Source organism: Porites lutea, chromosome 8, assembly GCF_958299795.1.
Source record: "Porites lutea chromosome 8, jaPorLute2.1, whole genome shotgun sequence".
NCBI lineage: Eukaryota > Metazoa > Cnidaria > Anthozoa > Scleractinia > Poritidae > Porites > Porites lutea.
In genome coordinates, this window is record NC_133208.1 from 33948250 (window position 1) to 33968472 (window position 20223).

General features: G+C 36.1%; 2 protein-coding genes across 4 annotated transcripts in view; one reads left to right on the forward strand and one right to left on the reverse strand.

Moving 5' to 3' along the window:
* LOC140945685 (uncharacterized) overlaps positions 1-20223 on the reverse strand; it is a 94917-nt gene that overhangs the window by 41236 nt on the left and 33458 nt on the right. The gene's annotated exons all lie outside the window — the stretch shown is intronic.
* On the forward strand, positions 17-20215 carry LOC140945679 (transducin beta-like protein 3). 3 transcript variants are annotated; one of them, XM_073394706.1, is made up of 29 exons: positions 17-141; positions 297-348; positions 1880-1975; positions 2087-2131; positions 2265-2342; positions 2880-2943; positions 3616-3700; positions 4146-4238; positions 5698-5775; positions 5983-6058; positions 6688-6781; positions 7318-7535; positions 7812-8012; positions 8542-8645; positions 8841-8919; positions 9702-9752; positions 10129-10200; positions 11215-11444; positions 11973-12051; positions 12831-12908; positions 13661-13719; positions 14894-14997; positions 15594-15665; positions 16018-16083; positions 16764-16856; positions 18497-18531; positions 19123-19190; positions 19477-19753; positions 20077-20215. In XM_073394706.1, the coding sequence occupies exons 1-29, from the start codon at positions 95-97 to the stop codon at positions 20194-20196; spliced, it is 2814 nt and encodes a 937-aa protein (XP_073250807.1). In that variant the 5' UTR covers positions 17-94; the 3' UTR covers positions 20197-20215. The 3 variants fall into 3 exon arrangements, with proteins under 3 accessions (XP_073250807.1, XP_073250808.1, XP_073250809.1); XM_073394707.1 differs by lacking the exon at positions 16764-16856; XM_073394708.1 differs by lacking the exons at positions 18497-18531; positions 19123-19190; positions 19477-19753; positions 20077-20215 and adding an exon at positions 17062-17116 and having other exon boundaries at positions 16764-16878.

The window sequence follows — 20223 nt, forward strand, 5'->3', positions numbered from 1 at the left end:
ACATGACGGAGACGCAACTGGATGTGCCCAAAATGGCGGGCCATAAGTTGAGTTGATAGCTGTTTACTAGTTTGTTGGACAAGGACCACTTATAATGACTAATATAAAGAAACCTCGTCCTGACACTCTCCTCAAGACAAAGTAAGTGGTATTTACAGCAGACTTTAAAAACACAAGGTGTACATGCATATACTCATCAATAGCACGTGTTTACCCAAAGCAGCTTTTCATTTAAGCTTACCAGGCCTAAAGAAGCCATTAATTTGATGATCATAACAATTTTGGTCCTCCTTTAGTTTCGAAGTTTCGTCCAAAATCGATGCATTTTACACTGGGGGCAAAGTTCAGGTCAGTATTGATTTCTAGTTCATTGTTGTTAGGACTTTCAAAATTAGACTACAATCTTGGACAGAATAAAGTGGAACAGCAAACCCCCATCCCCCCCAAATCAAGGATAAAGCTGTGCAAAAGCCAAAACATGCCATTTTCCCATCCTTGATTTTGGGGAGGGGCAGAGGGGGGTATAAATTTTACATCTATTTTGTCCAAGATCGCAGATTCTAGATTGAGTGGATCATGTCTTACAGGGGGTGTCAACCAATGTATCAGCCGACATCTCGGTCGACTGTGAGTCGACATAACCGTCCCTATATCGTTCGAGTGTCAGTCAAGTATCTCTTGAGAGTCGGTCATTATGCCGATCAAGTGACATTTTACTGTCAGTGGAGTATCGGTCAAAAATCGGTTAACAAATCATCTAACAAGTTGGGCTGGATAATATCAGTAGTGTGTCAGCGATGTATTGGTGAACTGTTGGTGGAGTATCATTAAGGTATCGGTGGTGTATTGGTTGACAATTTGCATTGCCTGTACAACTTTTTTTTCCAAGCCTTTATCCCAAAGCTTTTCCCTTTGTTTCAAGGTACCTGTCAACTGACACGTGATGGACGCTTTTACTCACTACAGATTGATCAGTTACCAAATCAAAGGCTATTTTCATGCATTGGCCGACATTTCAGTCACCTGTTAGTCGGCATAACAGTCACTATATTGGTCAAGAGTTGGTTGATTTATGGAATGACAGGCAACTGAGGTATCAGCAGTTATCTCGACTAAGAATGTGTTGGTGATCTGTCAACCAACCATAGACTGACTTTTGACCAATAGACTGTAGCAGCCGACTACATGATCTGAATGACCGTCTTGATAGGCTGCTATAGTCTCCTTCCCAGGCAGAGTCACGTCATGCTCGTGGGCGGGGTTGTGGGGGCAAAGAGCATTGTGTGATTCCAGTCTGAGCAGCTGCAAAGGAGACCAAGGCTGCTGCGGCAATCCTGCAGTTGTCAAATTTAGATATTGGGTGTTTATTATTTACACAAACCATGCAGGTGGAAATCTTGTACATAAACAAAAGACATAAAATTTGACATGGTGGGAGAATGACCCGCTACAGTGTATAACCAAAAAATTAATCAGCTGAACAGACTGACAAAATTGTAGAAAAATTGCATCCCCACAGTTCATGTTGTCTGAAGCCCCGCAAATAGAATAGCATGAACCATTTGAATTTTCAACCAGAATTTCCAGATTTCTTATGTAAGTGGTAAGTACCCATTAACTTTGATATAGATGTTTCGAGCAACAACAATAAATTATTAAATAATTTATTGTTGTTGCTCGAAACAAATTTTGCTGTCTGTGTCCTTTGAATTATACATAATAACTTTGATTTTCGACAAACCATAGCCTTGTCCATGCCAGTAATAAGCTCACTGTGCATGTTATGTACCATATTTGGCGTTTTAATATTTTTAAGCCCTGGTACTGGTAAATTTTCACCATTATGAAAGTTACAAGTTTCTTATTACTTTTTGGTTAGTTTTCCTCTGAAGAAGATCACTTATTATGTACCTGCAATGACAAGATTCAGGTCATTCACGTCAAATCTGGAAAAGTTGTACAAACATTACAGGAGGTATGTGCTTGTAAATAAAGCTATTTTTCCTGTCCATGAAGTTAATATACAGTTATTGTAATTATATCATTAAGAAATAGCTAATTTATTTCCTCATTGTTCTCAATGTAGGAAGGCGATGTTGTGAGTTGCTTTGCTTTAAGCCCTGATGACAAGGTATATTACATTCATTTGATTTTTCAACTAAGGCTCTTTGGTGCTTATGAGGATCGTTCATTTTTACTGCTTCTGTACATAAATTAATAAAATTAATGATCACGTAGCTTTAAAATTGGTTCTTCTGTTTCAGTTCTGTGTCACTGCCAGCAAAAGTTTGTTGTTACGACAGTGGGACTGGATGAATGGAACACAGATAAGAACTTGGAAGGCAGGAAACAGTAAAAATTAAATGTCTACCGTACACTTTATTTTCACTCAGATACAGGCCACTAAACTACATTTATTTTAGGATGCTTTGAGTCTGATAGGCAATTCATATGCGTAATAAAAATGTTATGCCCATTTTTCAGACTCTTTTTTTTAAACTCTGTATTATATTACATAAGCCCGTGCAGTATTGTTCAGCAATGCATTGTTTCTTCTAATCCTAATTAGCGTGTATTGTATGATAGCATTGTTTGTATGCCCATGGGCTAAGTGTTAGTAGCATAAACTGTAGATACACACTTGAGTAGGACATAATCTATTCATTTGGAATGTACACTTCAAGGACACAAGTCGTGTCCAAAACTCACTTTTAAATCATTACAATGTCTGAAAGAGTAGATATCAAGTTTATTGAGATTTTGACCTTTAAATTTATTGCACTGTGACTAGCCTTCAAGACAGGAAAAAAAGCCTTGTTTAAATTAGTTAGTTCATATTGTTATCGGTAGAACTAAATATAAAATGTTTCCTTTGGTAGGCAGTTCACAGAGCTCCTATAGCATCCATGACGTTTGACTCAACATCAACACTATTAGCAACAGGTGAATATATTTATTTCTTTAAAATATGATTCAGCTACTTGCTGTTGATATTATTTGCATAGATGTTCTTACAAATAAACTAGCCATGCATCTTGGTAAATATTGAAAATCTGAGCGGTTCTTGGGCTGTGATATTTTGCATATTTGGTCATGGAGTGGCCATATTTTCCTGAAGGTGATGAAACTAATATAAGTTGTAGCTGGTACACAATAAAATTACTAATGTTCCTTCAAAAATCAAGATTCTCTATAATTCTTGATTCAACCAATGTACAGGCTGCCCTGTACTGTAAAAGATATCACCTCAGATTCTTTCTTATAGCTGAAAAGTCACTCCATGTAGATTATTCTCTGATAGATTATAACAATCAAATATTCAAACAGGATAACCTTTCTTTAGCTGTCCCTGTTGAGGTGGTTACTTGTACTGCATTTTTAGCTTGTCCAACAGTGAAAATGCGTGAACTTGGATTTTTGCTTGTACAGTACAACTAAAAAATGAGCGACTAATGCACACTTAGACAGCATGCAGTCTAGTCCTGTTTAGCTCAAGCAATGTCTCTAAAAGTTAACAAACATTATTTGCAGCAACCTCTTGAATTTATTGTGGCAAATAATGTGATCAGACTTCTTAAGTAACAAAAACGTTCCTCTTGTTGTTTGAATTCATAGGTTCAAGTGACAGTACAGTCAAAGTTTGGGATATTATAAAACAGTACTATACACATAACTTTAAAGGCTCCTCTGGTGTGGTAAGGTAAGTCAAATCAGTGATTTTTTGATAAATAGCAATTCAGTGGGGAAATAATTATTATACTAGACAGGGCTGTGGTTGAAACGTCAAGTTGCTGGGTAAATCATTCAAGTAGATGGGGAACCAGACAGCTAGGGATTTTGTTTCGTTCTGTTTTCTTCCATTTTCCTACAAAAGTAGGCAGGAGTGACATTCATAATAGCTGGGGGAAACCCCCAGACCCTAGAATTCCCTGCCCTTAATGACACCCTTGCGAGACAATTTCATTGTGAGGATTACTAAAAAAAATTCTCATAATCATCATTAGTAGCCATTGGAAGTGTTGTGTCACAACATGACTCATCATGCAAAGGATAAAAACTGAACAGACTTTGCTATGGACTTAAAAAGGGAACACAACCAACTACAAAGACCTTAGTAATGTATACCGCCTATACATTTTTTTCAGCTTAGTTTGTTTTCATCCCAATGCACAACTTCTCCACCTTTTTTCCGCGTCAGATGATTGTAAAATACGAATCTGGGATCTTAAGACAAGCAGGTACATGTACTAATAATATTTGTCAGAGACTTAATGCATTACTAGTGTGATTAATAATTGTAATATTTAATGAAGATACATGTATTACTGTAATTGGACTATTTGAATGTTGTGCATAAGACTGAATCACTATGAGATTTATTTTATTGGTCAGTTTTGAGCTAAACTCCTATTTTCGTGGAAATGTTTTTGGAAAGATATCACTCATTCTGTGTGCCATTTACAGGCTATACAGGAACTTGGGTGAAAATTTGTCCCCAAACCATTGTCCCATATAGCAATAATTTAACATGGTATTGTGTACAACTACTGTGGCCAACAAGATACTTTGTTTGATCAGGCTCAAGGCAAATGGCAATAATATTATGTGACCTTAGCACATGTACATATACCTACACTAACAGCGATTAGTGGTCTCACTAGAGCCAAGAGGGGATCTGCCCCCAACAGATGTACTTGAGCATTGTTGAGGAATAGAAGATTTGAGATCTGAGTGCTTGACAAAAATCGTCACATCATTATGTATCAAGGCCAAATTCCAGGTGAAATAACTAGACTTATCTGGCGATGTGAGTGGGAAAACTCCAAATGCTTGTGTCACGAATAACTTGAAGCCTCTATCATCAAAAGTTTGAGATTCGGAGCATAACCTCCTTGTGCTTGGGGTCATATGTTTTGACCATAGATAAAAAAAACTGGCAACAAAGTCAGGTAGCTCCAACTTCTCGAACTCATTTATTGGCACACCTGGGGAAAATTCTTGGGTCCAGTAAATAGCTCTCTTCTTTCTGGTCATTCCGGACTTTGTAGACTTGCCCCCATTGATGGCTTCTTTTGAAACAGCGTTATCAGGTGTTGTCTTGCGGAGTTTCAGAACCTCCAGCTCCAATGCCAACGTGTCTTGCTGTAACTTGACAAGCTTGATTTTCTCTGTGATGGACTAGGAAAATGAAGTGGAATGGTTTATCATCTGGCAGAGGCTGTGAAGGGATGGAATTAATGGTGCTGGGTTGTTGCTGTGGCAAAGGCTGGAGCATGGGAGAGACGCCTGCAAAGGCCATTTCATGATCAATCTGATCTATTCGAAAGTGCATGTATTGAAAGTCTGGGTCTTTTTTCAGTTTTGAGATGTGGCTGGAGTGTTGAAGAGAGACCGAAGACAACAATAATTTTGAGCCATTGAGATTTTCAAAAGTTTAAAGAGAGTGAACTAAATAGTTCAAACTGTTCAACACAAGATAATGAGTGAAGTTCTAAACTGATCTTATTGAATCTTACATGTGTATAATTGACACTTACACCATTTGGACAATTATCAATCCTCACTAATGACAATTACAACTAACACAATTGTACTGAATTATTGTAAAGTACCATGGATAGGAGTAGGTCATATAGTTTTCTGGTCTTACTGGTTTTCTGGTATTATTTTTTCTAATGTGAATGTTATACACAACAGGTGTCTTGCTGTGTTAGAGAGTCATTACAGTGTGGTAACATCTCTTGCATTCTCTCACTGTGGACAGTATGTGGTCAGGTAAGACCAGCTTTAACATGATTTAAACTCTAAAATGTTAATGATTATTGGTCTGTGTGTTGTTTAAAGTTAAATACATGATCTCTTTGGGAATTGGATCTCTTTTTGTGTTTAATACATTGCATGGGTTAAATTCATTACAAAATGCATTATGAAACATCAAAGGAAATACATGTAACTTCATATATTATTTCATACATTTTGTAGCTCAAGTAGAGACAACGTTTTAAACATGTGGAATTTATCTAACAAAAAACTTTTGAGGACAGTCCCTGCTTTTGAGGTAAGGTTCATTTATTCAGAAATATTGGCTCAAACATTGTTGATTGAGTTTGTATTATTTTATAATTTGTGTCTTTGATTCCGTTAAACACCTTTAGTAAGTAATGGACAACTTCAGAGGAGAGTCTGTAATTTAAAGTGAACAATAATTATTTATTATCAATCTAATTCCCTTGGGAGGGGCCCAATTCTTAAAAGACATGCTAATCTGAAAATAGAGTTTAACTCTAAAGTTACTTAATTTGCTTCTTGACAAGGGCATGTTGTTTTAGGATGAGACTAAAGGTTGCTTCATGATTCCAGCTTTCATTAATCAGCCTTTCCTAACAATATTCCTTAAACTTCAGATTAGCCTCTTTTTCTGTTTAAAGCTTGATTTTCATTGTTTTCAAATCTGAGTATCGGTTAGCTTTAAATCATTGGCTTCTGAATTCAGTTGTAATATTACTATACATGTAATTCCAAAGAATTGCACCCAGCTGAGGCCAAGCCTGCACATAAATGCGTATTAAAATTTATCTGATGGCCGTTTTTAGAATACTATGGCCTGAAAATGGTGTCTGCAGCACGAGAACAGTCAACTGTATAATATGTAAAATCTAAAACCTGACTTATGAATTATTTAACTAGGGAGTTGAGTCAGTTGTTATGCTACCCATTGGAATAGACTGTCCTGGGTGTGATGATAAAAGTATAGAATACTTCATTACTGCAGGAAGCAAAGGTACTGTACACTTTCACATGAAAATGAATATTAAGTTGCATTGATTTACGTACATTATTATGCATTGTAAAAGATGTGATGATCAGAATGTTAAAAGTGTGGAACAATAAAAAGATCGCGAGTCCTGAAAGAATTCAGACCTAACACCTCCTTAACACTAGGCAGCTACTCCATCCACCGAGTTACGGACTGAGAGACTCATGGATAGCAAAGCCATATATGTACTAGGTCTATCTTTGACATGTGTATTCTGCATACTGTTTGGATCAGCAGTGTCAAGAGTATAGTATGAAATAAAGAAAGATGGTGATGAGGATTGTAGGTGCTTTATCCACTTAGCTATAGTGAGCATCACTGAGAACAAGACCATATTTTTGGTTCATATTTCAAATGCGTCCTACATAATTCTAGGATCAGTAATGTTGAAAATGTACTGTATTAAAAGTCTTCATCTTTCTTTTTTCAAAGTATTTATATTTGATTTTAGTAGCATTGTACTACATTATTCATACCATAGTGTTGGTCTGTATTTGTAGGCCAGCTAAGGGTCTGGAAGTTTTCAGATGGCAAGTGTGTGTTTAGTAAAACAGTTCTACATGCTAAAAATAACAAAAACAAAGAGAGCAGCAAAGATGAGAGTGGACAGCAGATTGTACATGCCACTCTATGCCGCACCTTGGGAATGATTGCAGTGGTAACCTTTGATCATAACATTGTACTTCATGAGCTTGCATCTCTCACAAGAACTAAACAGGTACTGCCAATTAAAATTAATTTGGTCCTACAATGAATGAAATGGTATTATATAAACTGTCAATTTATGGTACAAACATTGTCGCAAATCATTTGGAAGGAAAAATTCAATGTAACTTCTCTACTATGCATAATGATAATAATGATTAATACTTACAGTAAGTAAAGATTCAACCTCCATTACCTACAATATTATTCTCCACAATATTTCTCAATATTTCTTCAGTTGACAAGAAAAAGGAAATTTATACTTGTCACTGTTGTATTGTGTCTTTAGTTTGTAGGATACAACGATGAAATACTGGACCTATCTTTTGTTGGTGCAGATGAGAACCATTTAGCTGTAGCTACTAACAGCAGTCAACTAAGAATTTATGACTTAACAACCATGAACTGCCAGTTATTAGAAGGACATACAGACACTATTTTGTCTTTAGAGGTCAACAACAATGGCAATAGACTGGTTACTGGCTCAAAGGTAATGTGAAATTTTTACTTTTAATTATTTTCATAATAAGTATTTTTGCACAACCAAAGTGGCTTTGTTCCTTGTATAATACCTGTGAGTTATCTAGACTTGCTTAACTTGAATTGTTATCTTTGTTGACGAAACCAAGTTTTCAAGTTTCACTCCTCTACCAAATGCAGTAATCAACACTGAAAATTACACCTTTGTTCACTCAGCAAACTGTAGCATGGATTTAGACTTAAGCGGTCTACATGTAGGTTTCTTCAATAATGTTAAGAGTGTCAAATAGTAACGCCAACATTTTATCATCATATGTAATTTATTATTGTGACGATATAATGTTGGTATAATTTATTATTTCACACTCTTAATGTTATGGAAGTAACCATATTATTCTAGATGACCCAAAATGAAATGTTTTTAAAGTTTCGGTGTTTTATACATGTACTTAGTCTTGTAATCTGGTTGGACATAACGCTATAATAATATTGTTTATTACAGTTTGTCCTGTTTTTTTCTTTTTTTTATTTCATGATAGGATAATACAATTCGGATTTGGAAGATGACAAGTGAAACTGAGTTTAAGTGTGTTGCTGTTGGAGTGGGGCATACCCATGCTGTGGCTACTGTTGCATGGTCCAGGTAATAACTTTTTCCTTCAGCCTTGAAACTAAATTATTATTATTTATAGTTGTAAAAATGCATTTAGCAAGGATTGAGTGATACAGATATTAGTTTACCAATAAATATTTATTGGCAAGTGTAACACAGTGACCATTGAAGAAAGATTCTCCGGTATATTACATATATATTGATGGGTGCTTGTTTTTACATTAGGCTTAACAGCAGCTTTGTTGCAAGTGGGAGCCAGGATAATACAATCAAGATATGGAATGTGCCTTCCGTTGTGGACAACGTATGTCATGTCTCTTTTGTACTATTTTAAAACTCCCTAGCTATCAAAGAATACTCCATCACATGAATACTTTCCTTTTTTCGTAATTAAGTTTTCTTAATAGCTGTAGGTACAATCTGAGACAAAAATACTTAGTCAAGAACACTTGCAAGTTTCTTATCAAAAGCAAAGGAGTCGATCCTTCTCTCCTCCACAGTGTTATGTAAAGGGTATGTATTCCTAATTAGTAGCAGTCTTAATGTCTTGCTCTGAATTCTGATCCATTCATTGAGTATTTCCTTGAGTTTTTATGATACAGTAACCAGAGCACTCTCCTTGGGGTTTTAAATGGCTGTTGTTTATGGAGGAAAAAAGTTTTATCCGCTAGCACTCCCTGCAGTGGATGCTTCACAAGGTGTTGTGCCTTGGGTCTATACCCCTACCAAAACACGGGAATTTCAACCATTATACTACTACATGAGAAATTTCTGCAATCTGATTGGCTTAGAGCAGTGGTATTTCAGCTTAATTTGAAATACCTACATGTGAAAATTACAAACCTTTTGCGGGTAGTAGTATAAACAAATAACAGCATGATTTGTACATGACATTTGGCATAAATACCACTCGTGATATTTCAAAATTGTCTCAAATTCCACTCGCCTAACGGCTCGTGAAATTACGTATAACAATTTCGAAATATCACTCGTGGTATTTATGCCAAATATCACTACAAATCATGCTATTACCTATACTAATTAGCTGATTTAGAGGTATTTTTTCTATGGTGAAACTGATTGTAGGATGTGCCAGTCAAGATGACAGTTAAATTCACTGAAAAGGCACATGATAGGGTAAGCTATTCTACATTTAATACCATTGAATTCTTGATTCAAAGTAAAAGCACTGGAATCATTTGGGTAAGAGATAAAACAAACATGCATAGATCCACTGATCAGCCACCCAACCAATAACTCTTTTCCAGATCTATTATTATACCACATTCCTGCTGTCAGCAGTGGTTGTACTGGCTTTGGAGTCTCTTGTAGCAAATGGTAAACTTCAAACTAGTTGCACATATATGACTCAGCTCAAATTACATTCAAATTACACATAAACTTCATCTTTTTTAGCCTGTTATAAATTTAAGAGTACTAAATATTAATTAAAAACTACAATTTTGATCAAGAATGGAGAAAATTAAATCTAGGTGCATATGCTTTGCTGCAGGATATCAATTCCATTACAGTTTCACCTAATGACAAGCTCCTTGCAACTGGTTCACAAGATAAAACTGCAAGGGTAGGAAGACTGTAAATTATTGTTTTATTATTGATACTGCTTTTCTTATTATTGTTCTTATTACTGTTTTTATATAATGCTAGACATTTAACCTACATTTTTAATAACGTTTGTTAATTGTCGAGATTTTTTTATAATTTTTTTTGTTGTTAATGGCCCAAGCTAAGGCACTGATGATACATGAAGTAGAGTTGCAATAATTAGAAGTGATCATGATTATTTTTCTGCAGTTGAAAACTAATTGATTAATACTCTGTTATCATGCTCTCGAAAACTTGGCCTCTCAAGCATGTGAGGATAGGGTTTCAGGGAAGTGGGCTAGAAAATTGGGGTGAGGGAACTCCCTTGGTTCCCATTCTATGTCCCTAACTACGTTTTTTTGACCCAAGATACTAGAAGCAGTACATATAATAAGAAGAAGAAGAAAAAGAAGAGGAGGAGGAAGAAGAAAGTTCTTTTTTACAGATGGCCAGTGTCACACAATGTGGTTTTCAATAGGGCACTGCATATAAAAAATAAAATTGCTAAAATACAGTACTAAAAATGACAGAAACCTAATATTCAAAAATCAAATGAACTAAGAAAATTTCACACCTAGGAAATTGTAGTCTTTCAATGCACCATTAAAGTATCTCAGCAATCCCCTGTTAGTTTTGATCTAATAGTTCTAATAGATTCCTTGGAGCGAGAGTTATGGCTGTGATAGTCTAAACCTCGGATAATCGTGCTGTTTCTTTCACTGTCATTAATAATAAGACTTAAAAAGACAGTGTTGCATTTGCTTTCTGGTTTATAGATTCATCCATTTCAGATCTGAAACTACTTCAGTGGAAAAAAAGAATGCGGTGCTCAATCCAGAACTATCTTGGCTGCCTTACTTTTCATGACCATTGGTGACACAGATCTTCCTTGCATAAACTGGGAATCGATGTTTGATCATGTAGATGTTACAAAGTTAGAAACGAGGCGATAATGATAAATTTGAATTAACCTGTATTATATTATTCGCCACAGATATGGGTTATAGCAAGTGGTTCATCGTTAGGAACTTTACGTGGTCACAAGAAAGGTGTTTGGTGCGTAAAATTCTCACCTGTGGATCAGTGCCTAGCCACATCATCTGCTGATTCCACTATCAAGATATGGGCCTTGTCTGATCTGACATGTGTCAAGACATTTGAGGGACACACAAGTTCAGTTTTAAGGATATGCTTTATAACCAGAGGGATGCAGCTTATATCAAGGTACAACCTTTAGTATTAAACTAGAAGGTGGATGGTAAATTAATTGAAAAAAAAAGTAGCAAAACAAAATAATCATTCTTCCAATAAAACTTCACATTCATTTTATAGCCAGTTGAAAAAAAACCTAATTTTTCACTGCACTACTCTTGGTTTCACTTTCCTGGTCATCTGAGGAATGAAATCCTCTCTAGGTGTCCCTTTGTGGCATTTTTGGACATACAACTTTAGTGATATAACACCACTTACAAACAAATTGCACTTCACTATACGGTGTAGCACTGTCTAGCTGAAAGCACTGAGATTGCAATTTGATATGTAATAATTGTTATTACTTAATACAACTTGAATGTCTTTTCACATGATAGACCTACTTAACTGAAGTGATAGGGACTTCCACAATAAAGATAACTTATTTTCCTGAAAGCTGGAGTCCTTTTAGTGATGTGGTTACTGCCTCAGCTGCGGTTGTTGCTGTTGAGTGATTTTGTGCGTTTTGAAATGGTTTGGCATGTATGTTTGACTTTCCAGTGGCTCTGAGGGTCTTCTCAAGTTATGGACAATAAAAACCAATGAATGCATCAAGACATTTGATCAGCATTTAGATAAGGTAACAGTAGTTCTAAACATCAAAACTGAAATTAAACCTAGTAAAAACAGGAAAGAATAAAAAAACATAAAATATCTTGGAAAAATAATGTTAACATTTTAAGAGGTGTTACTTAATATGCTCATCATGACATAAGATTGAGGTAGAAAAAAATTCCAGGGGCCCATTTCTCAAAAGTCCTGGTAACTTTTTGGGCCCAAAGGCAAATTTTAAAATAAAAACTGTTGGAATAGTACCACAGTTCCTACCTCACAAATTGGTGAATTTTGCTTCATTAACTGATAGTTTGATTGTATTATTTATAAAATTATTGAATTTTTGATCTTGAATGCAAACATGGCAAACATAAAACAGTTTTTCGGGCCTGAAAAGTGTTTGGTCTTTCAAGAAACAGGCCCCAGGTCCTTACAGAGACTTTTTCTTTAGAGACTGTGCAAACGATCCCCAATTTAAGTTTTAACCTAGAGTTTTAATAAAATTGCTCTTGACTTTTCCCAGTGATGTAAGATATATGTTTTGAGGCCGGGACATGGAAGGGTGAAAGGGTAGACTGCAAGGAAGGAGGAGACTCAGAGAGAAAGACAGCTGTCAATCAAAAGTTGTATTAGGAGTTAGTGCAAACTTGTGTTTCCTCTTTCCTTTCCACTTACCTCTGGCTCTGCAGTCTGAGACAACTGAGAGCGAGTCAGGGTTTAAAGACCATTTTATTATTAAATTATGGCAATTCTTAAAGTAATTAATGACAAAAACTGTTTAAAAATATTATGTGTGCTGTGTAGGTCTGGAGCATAGCAGTTAATAAAAGTCAAGATCAAATTGTTTCGGGAGGTGCTGATTCAGTGATTAACGTCTGGAAGGTAAACAACTTTTACTAATAATAGAAAAGTAGAAAAAGAAGCATAAATAACAGTAGAAAAAGAAGCATAAATAACAGTTTCAATTATCAACAAATAATTATTGTTGATAATTTCTGGGTTTGCAGGAAGTCTTTTTTGAGGGAATATTTTTTCTATTTTAATGAAGTACATGTATGGGCATGAATGTAGGTAAGACCATATTGATTGTACTACAACTACCAGAACTGTTCAGTCTTTCTTTATCCTGTAGTCAAATTGTGCATGAAGGATATCCTTCAGCATAAAACCTGATGTGAATACAGCAAGATAAGATTGTGTTTTAACACATGGGGCCCAAGCACTAGTGTAGGGTTCTTATTGCTCCCCAGTGGGGGTGGGGGGGGGGGACCTATGGATTTCAAGTGAGGGGGATGATCGAAGGACTTTTTTGGATTTGAAATTTTTGATTCTGGGATTATTTTGTGGGTGGAAAAATTTGGCAAGTATTTTTTGGGTGGCTTGATTTAAGTAGGGATATTTTGGATATTCAAACAATGCGAAGATTCGTGATGGTGCCCACATATCTCCAAAATTTATGAGGCTTGGAAATTTAACATGGGATTTTTTTTAGGTTTATGTTTGGTCCAGGGATTTTTGGGGTTTTTGATATTTGCTCCCATTTGATCATCCGGGCAGTTTGAAATCCAAAGTACCCTCTTTGGTATTGCTCTCTCAGGTGTTTTGCCTTATTGTCATTTTTTTTCCTTTGCCAGGATGTGAGTGAAACTGAAAAGGAAGAGGCACAAGCTGCATTAGAAGAGAATGTGCTAAAGTGAGTTCTATGTGATATTATTATAATAAATATTATCTCTGAATCATTTCAATAGAACTATTAAATAAAGTGTTTCAACTTTCTGTTTACAGTCTAATCTTAGGTTTATCTTAATCTGCTTATCAGAGTTATGTAATTACATTAATTTAATGAAAAGCAAGTTTGTCTGCTCTCTATTCAAGATGACAGATTAAATCCTGCAGCTGATTGTAGATGAAAAATTACTTATGTTGATGAATTAATTTTTCGTGTACAATAACAGTTGCTTGGTTAATGTACAATGACTGGACAAACCTGTTGGCCTTCAAAAGAGCAATCTGATCGAATTCAAAGATGCATGGAAAAGGATCCAACCATTGTAGTCTTAATTCTGCTCTATTAATCATGGAGAAGGATGCTAACCAATGTAGTTTTAATATTGCTTATCACAGTCAATGAACCAACCATTGTTACATAGTTATAGTATTGCTCTATACTTTTGGTGAAAAGTGCTTGGAGGTTGTCAACCCATTTGGTGATAAATTATATTGTCCCATACTAATCAGTTAAAGTATGTGGTCTGAGCTTGAGAGACAACTTAAAGAAAACAAATCAGTTAGCCGTTTATACAGCAGAGGCAGCATAGCCCAGTGGTTAGAGCACTTGTCTTGTAATTCTGAGTTCCCGAGTTCAAGTCCCGCCCTGACTGCTAGCTGGGTTTGTTCACGGTAGTCCCCAGTTGAAATCCTCAACCATGCTTGCAAAAAGCCAGCTGGTTTGCCTCCAGCCAGTTGTGATTCTTAACCCTGTTATATTTGGTGTAGACTATTTGTTTTAGCCATAAATATCCACCAGCACTAGTGCTATAAAATAATACTGCCGAGGGTGAGGGTGTAGCAGTTATCAATATTGTTTCCTCTGTTCATAAATATCTGTCTTTGAGATTTCTTAGCTAAACCAAAGTGGATGGAATTATCACTTAACAGCCGACAGCTAAGTTCTTTGTTGATGCTTTTAAAATACTGAAACTATTTTTAGAGCTAATAACATGCTAGATTGGTTAAATAATAATAATAATTAGTAGACTATATTACTAACCGTATATTGGCATTGAAAGTTATTAAGTTAATATTAAGTGTGCACAGACAACAGTGGCATATCATGCATGAATCATTGTGATGTATTTGTCTTGTAGACAGCAAGAGTTGTCCAATCTCATCAGTAGTAAGAAATACCTTGAGGCTATAGCTTTGGCTATTACACTCAACCAGCCTTTTAGAGTTCTTAGCATCATTAAAGGTAACTGATCTCAAACTAAATTTTTTCCCTTTATTTAATTAAACAGAGTTAAATTATCACTTGACAAACCACAAAGAACCATCTCTAGAGGGCTAAAAATACAGTCAAACCCCACTCAATGGATACCTGCTTAATATGGACACCTTGTTATCACAGGCAATTGGCTTTGTCCCCGGGGAAAGAAAGCCCTTCCTTATATTTTTTCTAAATTCAACCCACTTTGTACCCGTGGACACTTTCTATGGCCCCCTCAGTGTCCGCTGTATTAAGGGGGTTTGACGGTAGAGTCTTAAGACAAGATGTCACACCTCAATTTCAGCATTTGTAACCATTCTGTAATAAAAGCAGAATGGAGGCAAGTAATAATGAAATAATGTCCTCAAGATTAAGTTGTCAATAACTAACTGTGGCACTGATATTATGAAGATATCTCACATTTCTTTTAACTGTCCATCCATCGTACTTTTTTTTGTAACTATAAAGGTTAAATATTTTAACAAGATGAATTTTGTTGCACTGGAGGATTGGTTACTTGTACTCAAGCTTATTTGGAAATTGAATTTAGTTGGTGATTATATGTTTGCACTTCACTGTAGATGTTCTTCTTGTTCAGAATGGATTGGAAGAATTAACAAAGGCTGTTACATCTTTTAGGGAAGATCAGCTTGGTATGGCCAGTATTAAGTCAGTTTTTATTTTAGCTAGATAAATCGCTCTAATATACTTTCTTAAAATTATGCTGAAAAAATGACAGTACTAATTCTTCAATCATCAGTTTCCCTATTTATATGAAAACTAAGCTCTAGGCTTATCTTTTTAAGGATGCATTTGAATTGTAATTTTAGCATGTTAGCATGAATATTATTAGTATTTGCTTAACTTATTGTTAAATGGTAAGGTAGATTTTTACATAGTTAATAGTAGCTAAAGTATTGTAAAACACCATGGACAATTAATGGAGTATGGTGGACCATAAATGCATTTTAATTTTTCATTAAGTTTACCTTATCTGTGTTGTAGATGTCATCTTAAGGTTTCTTGTGGAATGGAATACCAACTCCAAGAATTGCCATGTTGCCCAGACAGGTGAGAATTGATTTACTACGGGTTGAAGGTATCTTTTCAACCTGTCCCTTACGAAATATTATATAATTAACAAATTCAATAAACAATTATTTCAGAAATATTATGATAGTACCAGTAGGTTAATTATGGGGTGTATCCTAGCTACCATAGTTTGGATCCTATTAACTCTTCCTGAGATCTTATATCCCCTCAGTAGTAGCCTGTTCCAGGCTCTCAGATAGTAGGGAAGGCATGAAAGAGCAGGGAAGACGTTAGCCTGGGACCAGGCTCTGCAGTGGCTCTGCAGTCCCAAATAAAATCAACTTTTGGGCTTGTTAATAATTTCACCATTACAGTTATAATGACTCTTGATGGTGACTGTGCCTCATGTAGCACAAAGTATGTCCTGAGCCATGCCCATGATTTTTGTATCAGGGGAGGGCTGGGCTGATATGGGAGAGACTGTAAAAATGACAGTTTCCAGATTTAGATGTCCAGAGGGGTTGGCATTTCCGTTACCCCCCTGAAAGTTTATAGCTGAGCGGGTGACAAACTGAATTGCCAACGAGAACTACCGTAAATTGATCTGCAGTTCATAGTCAAAAAATCAAATTGGTAGTTCTTTTCTTGACATGCTAAAGTTGTATATACATGCAGCACCACCTTTATGTAACTTTAGCTGTGTATATTTTTCTTTTTAGTTCTGTCAATTATTCTAAAAAACAAGACACCATATGAGTTGATGAACAGGCCAAATATGAAAGAGACTGTGGAGGCTCTCATCCCTTACAGTGGTTTGTTTTTTGTTCACAGTAACTGTTTCTATTTAGTCTGTCTTTGTTCTGGGTGACTTGAAGGCTGTAGGGAGCAAAAGTCAGTTTGACTTTGTGGGGGATCAAGTTACATATGGCTCGAATCAAAGGAAAATTAAAATTACATTGAATTGTCAGGGTTATGCTTTTATTATTCTATAGCTAATAACTATCACCTTAGTCAAGTTTGTTTTTCCACTTGTTTGTACAGCCAAGGGTTTTGCTAGAAACTTTTATGTCACACAACTTGTTTCAAGTCATTTACTTTCTTTTGTACTATGTAATAAAAGTTATCCCCAGCAAGGCACTAAAGGAATCAAGACCGAACCTTCTTAGGGTTATCTTGGAGTACTTCAACAAGTTGCAGTTGTTTTTTCTCCAGCGATTATATTGGCTGCATGGAAAACAGTCTAATAGCCTGCAAATGCGGACATATTTCTGGTCGTCGCTTCACCTTCTCTCTGAAGAGAAGGGATGAGCAAAAATAGGTCTGCGTTCGTAGGCCAACAGCCTTTCACAAGAACAAGTTATTTGGCGATTGTACCGATGAGACCAATAACAAATCCTTTTGCCGTCGATAACTGGTTAAAACAGAAGCCAAGGAAAAAGCTCAAGAAAGCAACTGTCAGACCCCAGTCTGAGAACGATTTGGAAGTGGTTGAGAAGGAAAGTCGAGGAGAAGGTGAAGGTGACGCTGCAGAAGAAGAACAAGAAGAAGAAGAAGAAGAAGAAGAAGAAGCATGCATTGCCACTCCAGTGGAAGCTTCTGCCGAAGAAGAAGCAGCAGCTGTTGCCTCTACAATAGGTCTTCCAGACCCTGAATATGATTCAGCTATTGAAAGTGACTGTGAAAGTGATCTTGATTTTTGGTAGCTTTCATAAAATGTTTCATAAATCTTATTATAGCAATCTTGAATTGGTTTGTATTAATATTAATTGTGAATTTTGTAGTTATTTGAATCCTTCTGTTTCCTTATGAATATGATAAATTATTTGATTTAATACAAGTAGCCATACAGATTCTGATCTAATAGTGAATTAATAATCACACAACTTTGTCACTCTTAAGATCTGTTATCACTTAAAAAAATATTACTGAGAAATAGTAAACATTATTATTGTAAACAAAAAATATGGACCTAACATGTACTAGGATATGGCATCTAAGAGAATAATGAAACGGAGAATAAAAAAAACTAATTGATGATGTTCATTCAAAAACAGATACTCAGGATTGTTAGCATTGCTCTCAGGAGAGCCAATTTCAGCCAGCGCGAAAACCTCAAATCCGTTTTGCTTCCGGGGGCTTCCCCCCCTGGACCCCCAACGGGGCGCTGCCCCTGTACCCCGCTGGGGGCCTAGGCGGCCCCCAGACCCCTCGCCTCCTGGGGGGCCTCCGGCCCCCAGTGCCGCCTACTCACTTTAATTCTCCGGCTACTTCAAATCATTTTGACAACCCTGCTTTTGGCCAATGTTTCAGGAGCAAAGAAAATCTATTGTTCATCCTTTGAGAACCAACACTTGTTGTTCCTCCTAGTAATGATCCCCTTTTAATAAGCAATTGAAACAGGGATGTCTATTTAACATTGATTTAAGCTAACCGAATTTATTCATCATTGCAGAAAAGCACTTTCAAAGGATGAATCGGCTTTTACAGGCAAGTTTGAGCTGTAAAGTGTTAAGTTAGTTTTGTCTGTTTTGCCAGAACGTCATGCTACGAGAGTTAATATAACTTACACTTGTACACTTTGTGATATTGCATAAAAAATAATGCAGGTTATGTGAAAATTGGTTGAATGATCCATATTTTTGTGGCCGTGTATCAGCGTTCATTGCTTTTTAAGGCAGAACTTTGCAATCGCGATCACCTAAGGAGTTAGTGCATATTCCAAACCTTGATACAGTGCATGCATTATCAAAGATCTCTTGCAGATTTTTGTAATCATTGCACAAATGGCAAGTCACACCACATTTTTTTAATTTCTTTGAAAATGACCTTTGTGGTGTAACTTCACCTGTTTGAGATGCTCCAGCACGTAAACATTTTTGTCATAAATTGTTGGCAGTTTTAATTTTATAAGACAAATGAACTTGTGTGGATCAGGACTGTAGTGTATGATGTTGCAATGGTGATGGCCATTGTGAAAAAGCTTTTAAAAACAAACTGTCTTCAATTTGGAGTTAGGTTTGGTCTATTCCTTGATTTGCTGGCCTCTTCTTGTTCATTAGTTCTTATTTTTTTCAACAGCAAATGGAGTTCATTGAGTACACCTGGCAATCAATGAAGCTTTCAGCTCCTCTCACCAGTCTCCCTCAGTAAACATCATTTTACTGTTTATTCTTTGTTTTGTGTAATACGGTTCACTTTGCCAGTTTATGACTTGTACAACTGAATGAAAGCTAGTTTAGTTGCATTTAGTTGAAATTTATTTTATTTAACTCCTACACATAGAAGTAATTGAGACGAATGCATCATGTTACTTCATTTTATCTCTTTTATCTTCATTTAACTCCTTGATGTTTAACATTCCCCAGCAGCAGCCTTAGCTCGGGCTATGGTGATATGATCAATTCATGAAAAAGTCACTGTTGTTGATTTTAGGAGCATTGGAGAACCATCACAAGCTGTATCTACTAGCAGTGGTGCTGAGGACTGCAGACTAACCAGGAGTACTGATAACTCACCGGAGGATCATCAGACATCTGAAAACATTGATTTACCATCCTCTCCAGTGGAAGTAAACTACACAAATGGCAGACATACTGAGGAAACCTCAGAAGAAGAAGAGGAAATGAATAGAGAACACATGGCTGATGTTGAAGGAGAAACAGAGATACGTGTCATGACAAAGCGCAAGAAAACAAAGAAGCTTCATGAGGTATTATGAGCAGCGACAAGGATATTTGACTCAGGTGTACAACAGGGGAGGTTTATAATTTTCCCAAAGGAAAGAAGTGGGTTCAAAGCTTGTTGAAGCCCTGAATTTTCTAAGGCTTCTTTTTGCAATGTAACAAGTTGAATGTAAGCTTTAATGTGCATTCATTCTGAACACCTGGAACAGGCTATTGATATTATGACTTTATTGTTGCTCTCACCAGTAGTGACTTATTCAAGTTTTGTATGTGAAGCCACAAGATTGTCTACTGCATATGCTGGTATTTTGTGATACTAACTGAGGAACGTTTTTGTTGTTATTTATAGGAGGTTCCACAAGAAAGGAAGAAAGCCAAACATAAAATACAGCAAAAAAAGACAAAGACAATGAAAACTGAAAGCAAGAAAGAACAGCACAAGAAAAAGCGAAAAACAAAAACTGCCTAAAAATTCTTTATTAGATATCTCTCTTTG

Coding starts and splice junctions, on each gene's coding strand:
- LOC140945679 (XM_073394706.1), top strand. CDS start 95: ATGACTAATATAAAGAAACCTCGTCCTGACACTCTCCTCAAGACAAA. Junction 13,720..14,893: donor TTAGAAGAGAATGTGCTAAA/GTGAGTTCTATG, acceptor TTTGTCTTGTAG/ACAGCAAGAGTTGTCCAATC. Junction 18,532..19,122: donor GGATGAATCGGCTTTTACAG/GCAAGTTTGAGC, acceptor TTTTTTCAACAG/CAAATGGAGTTCATTGAGTA.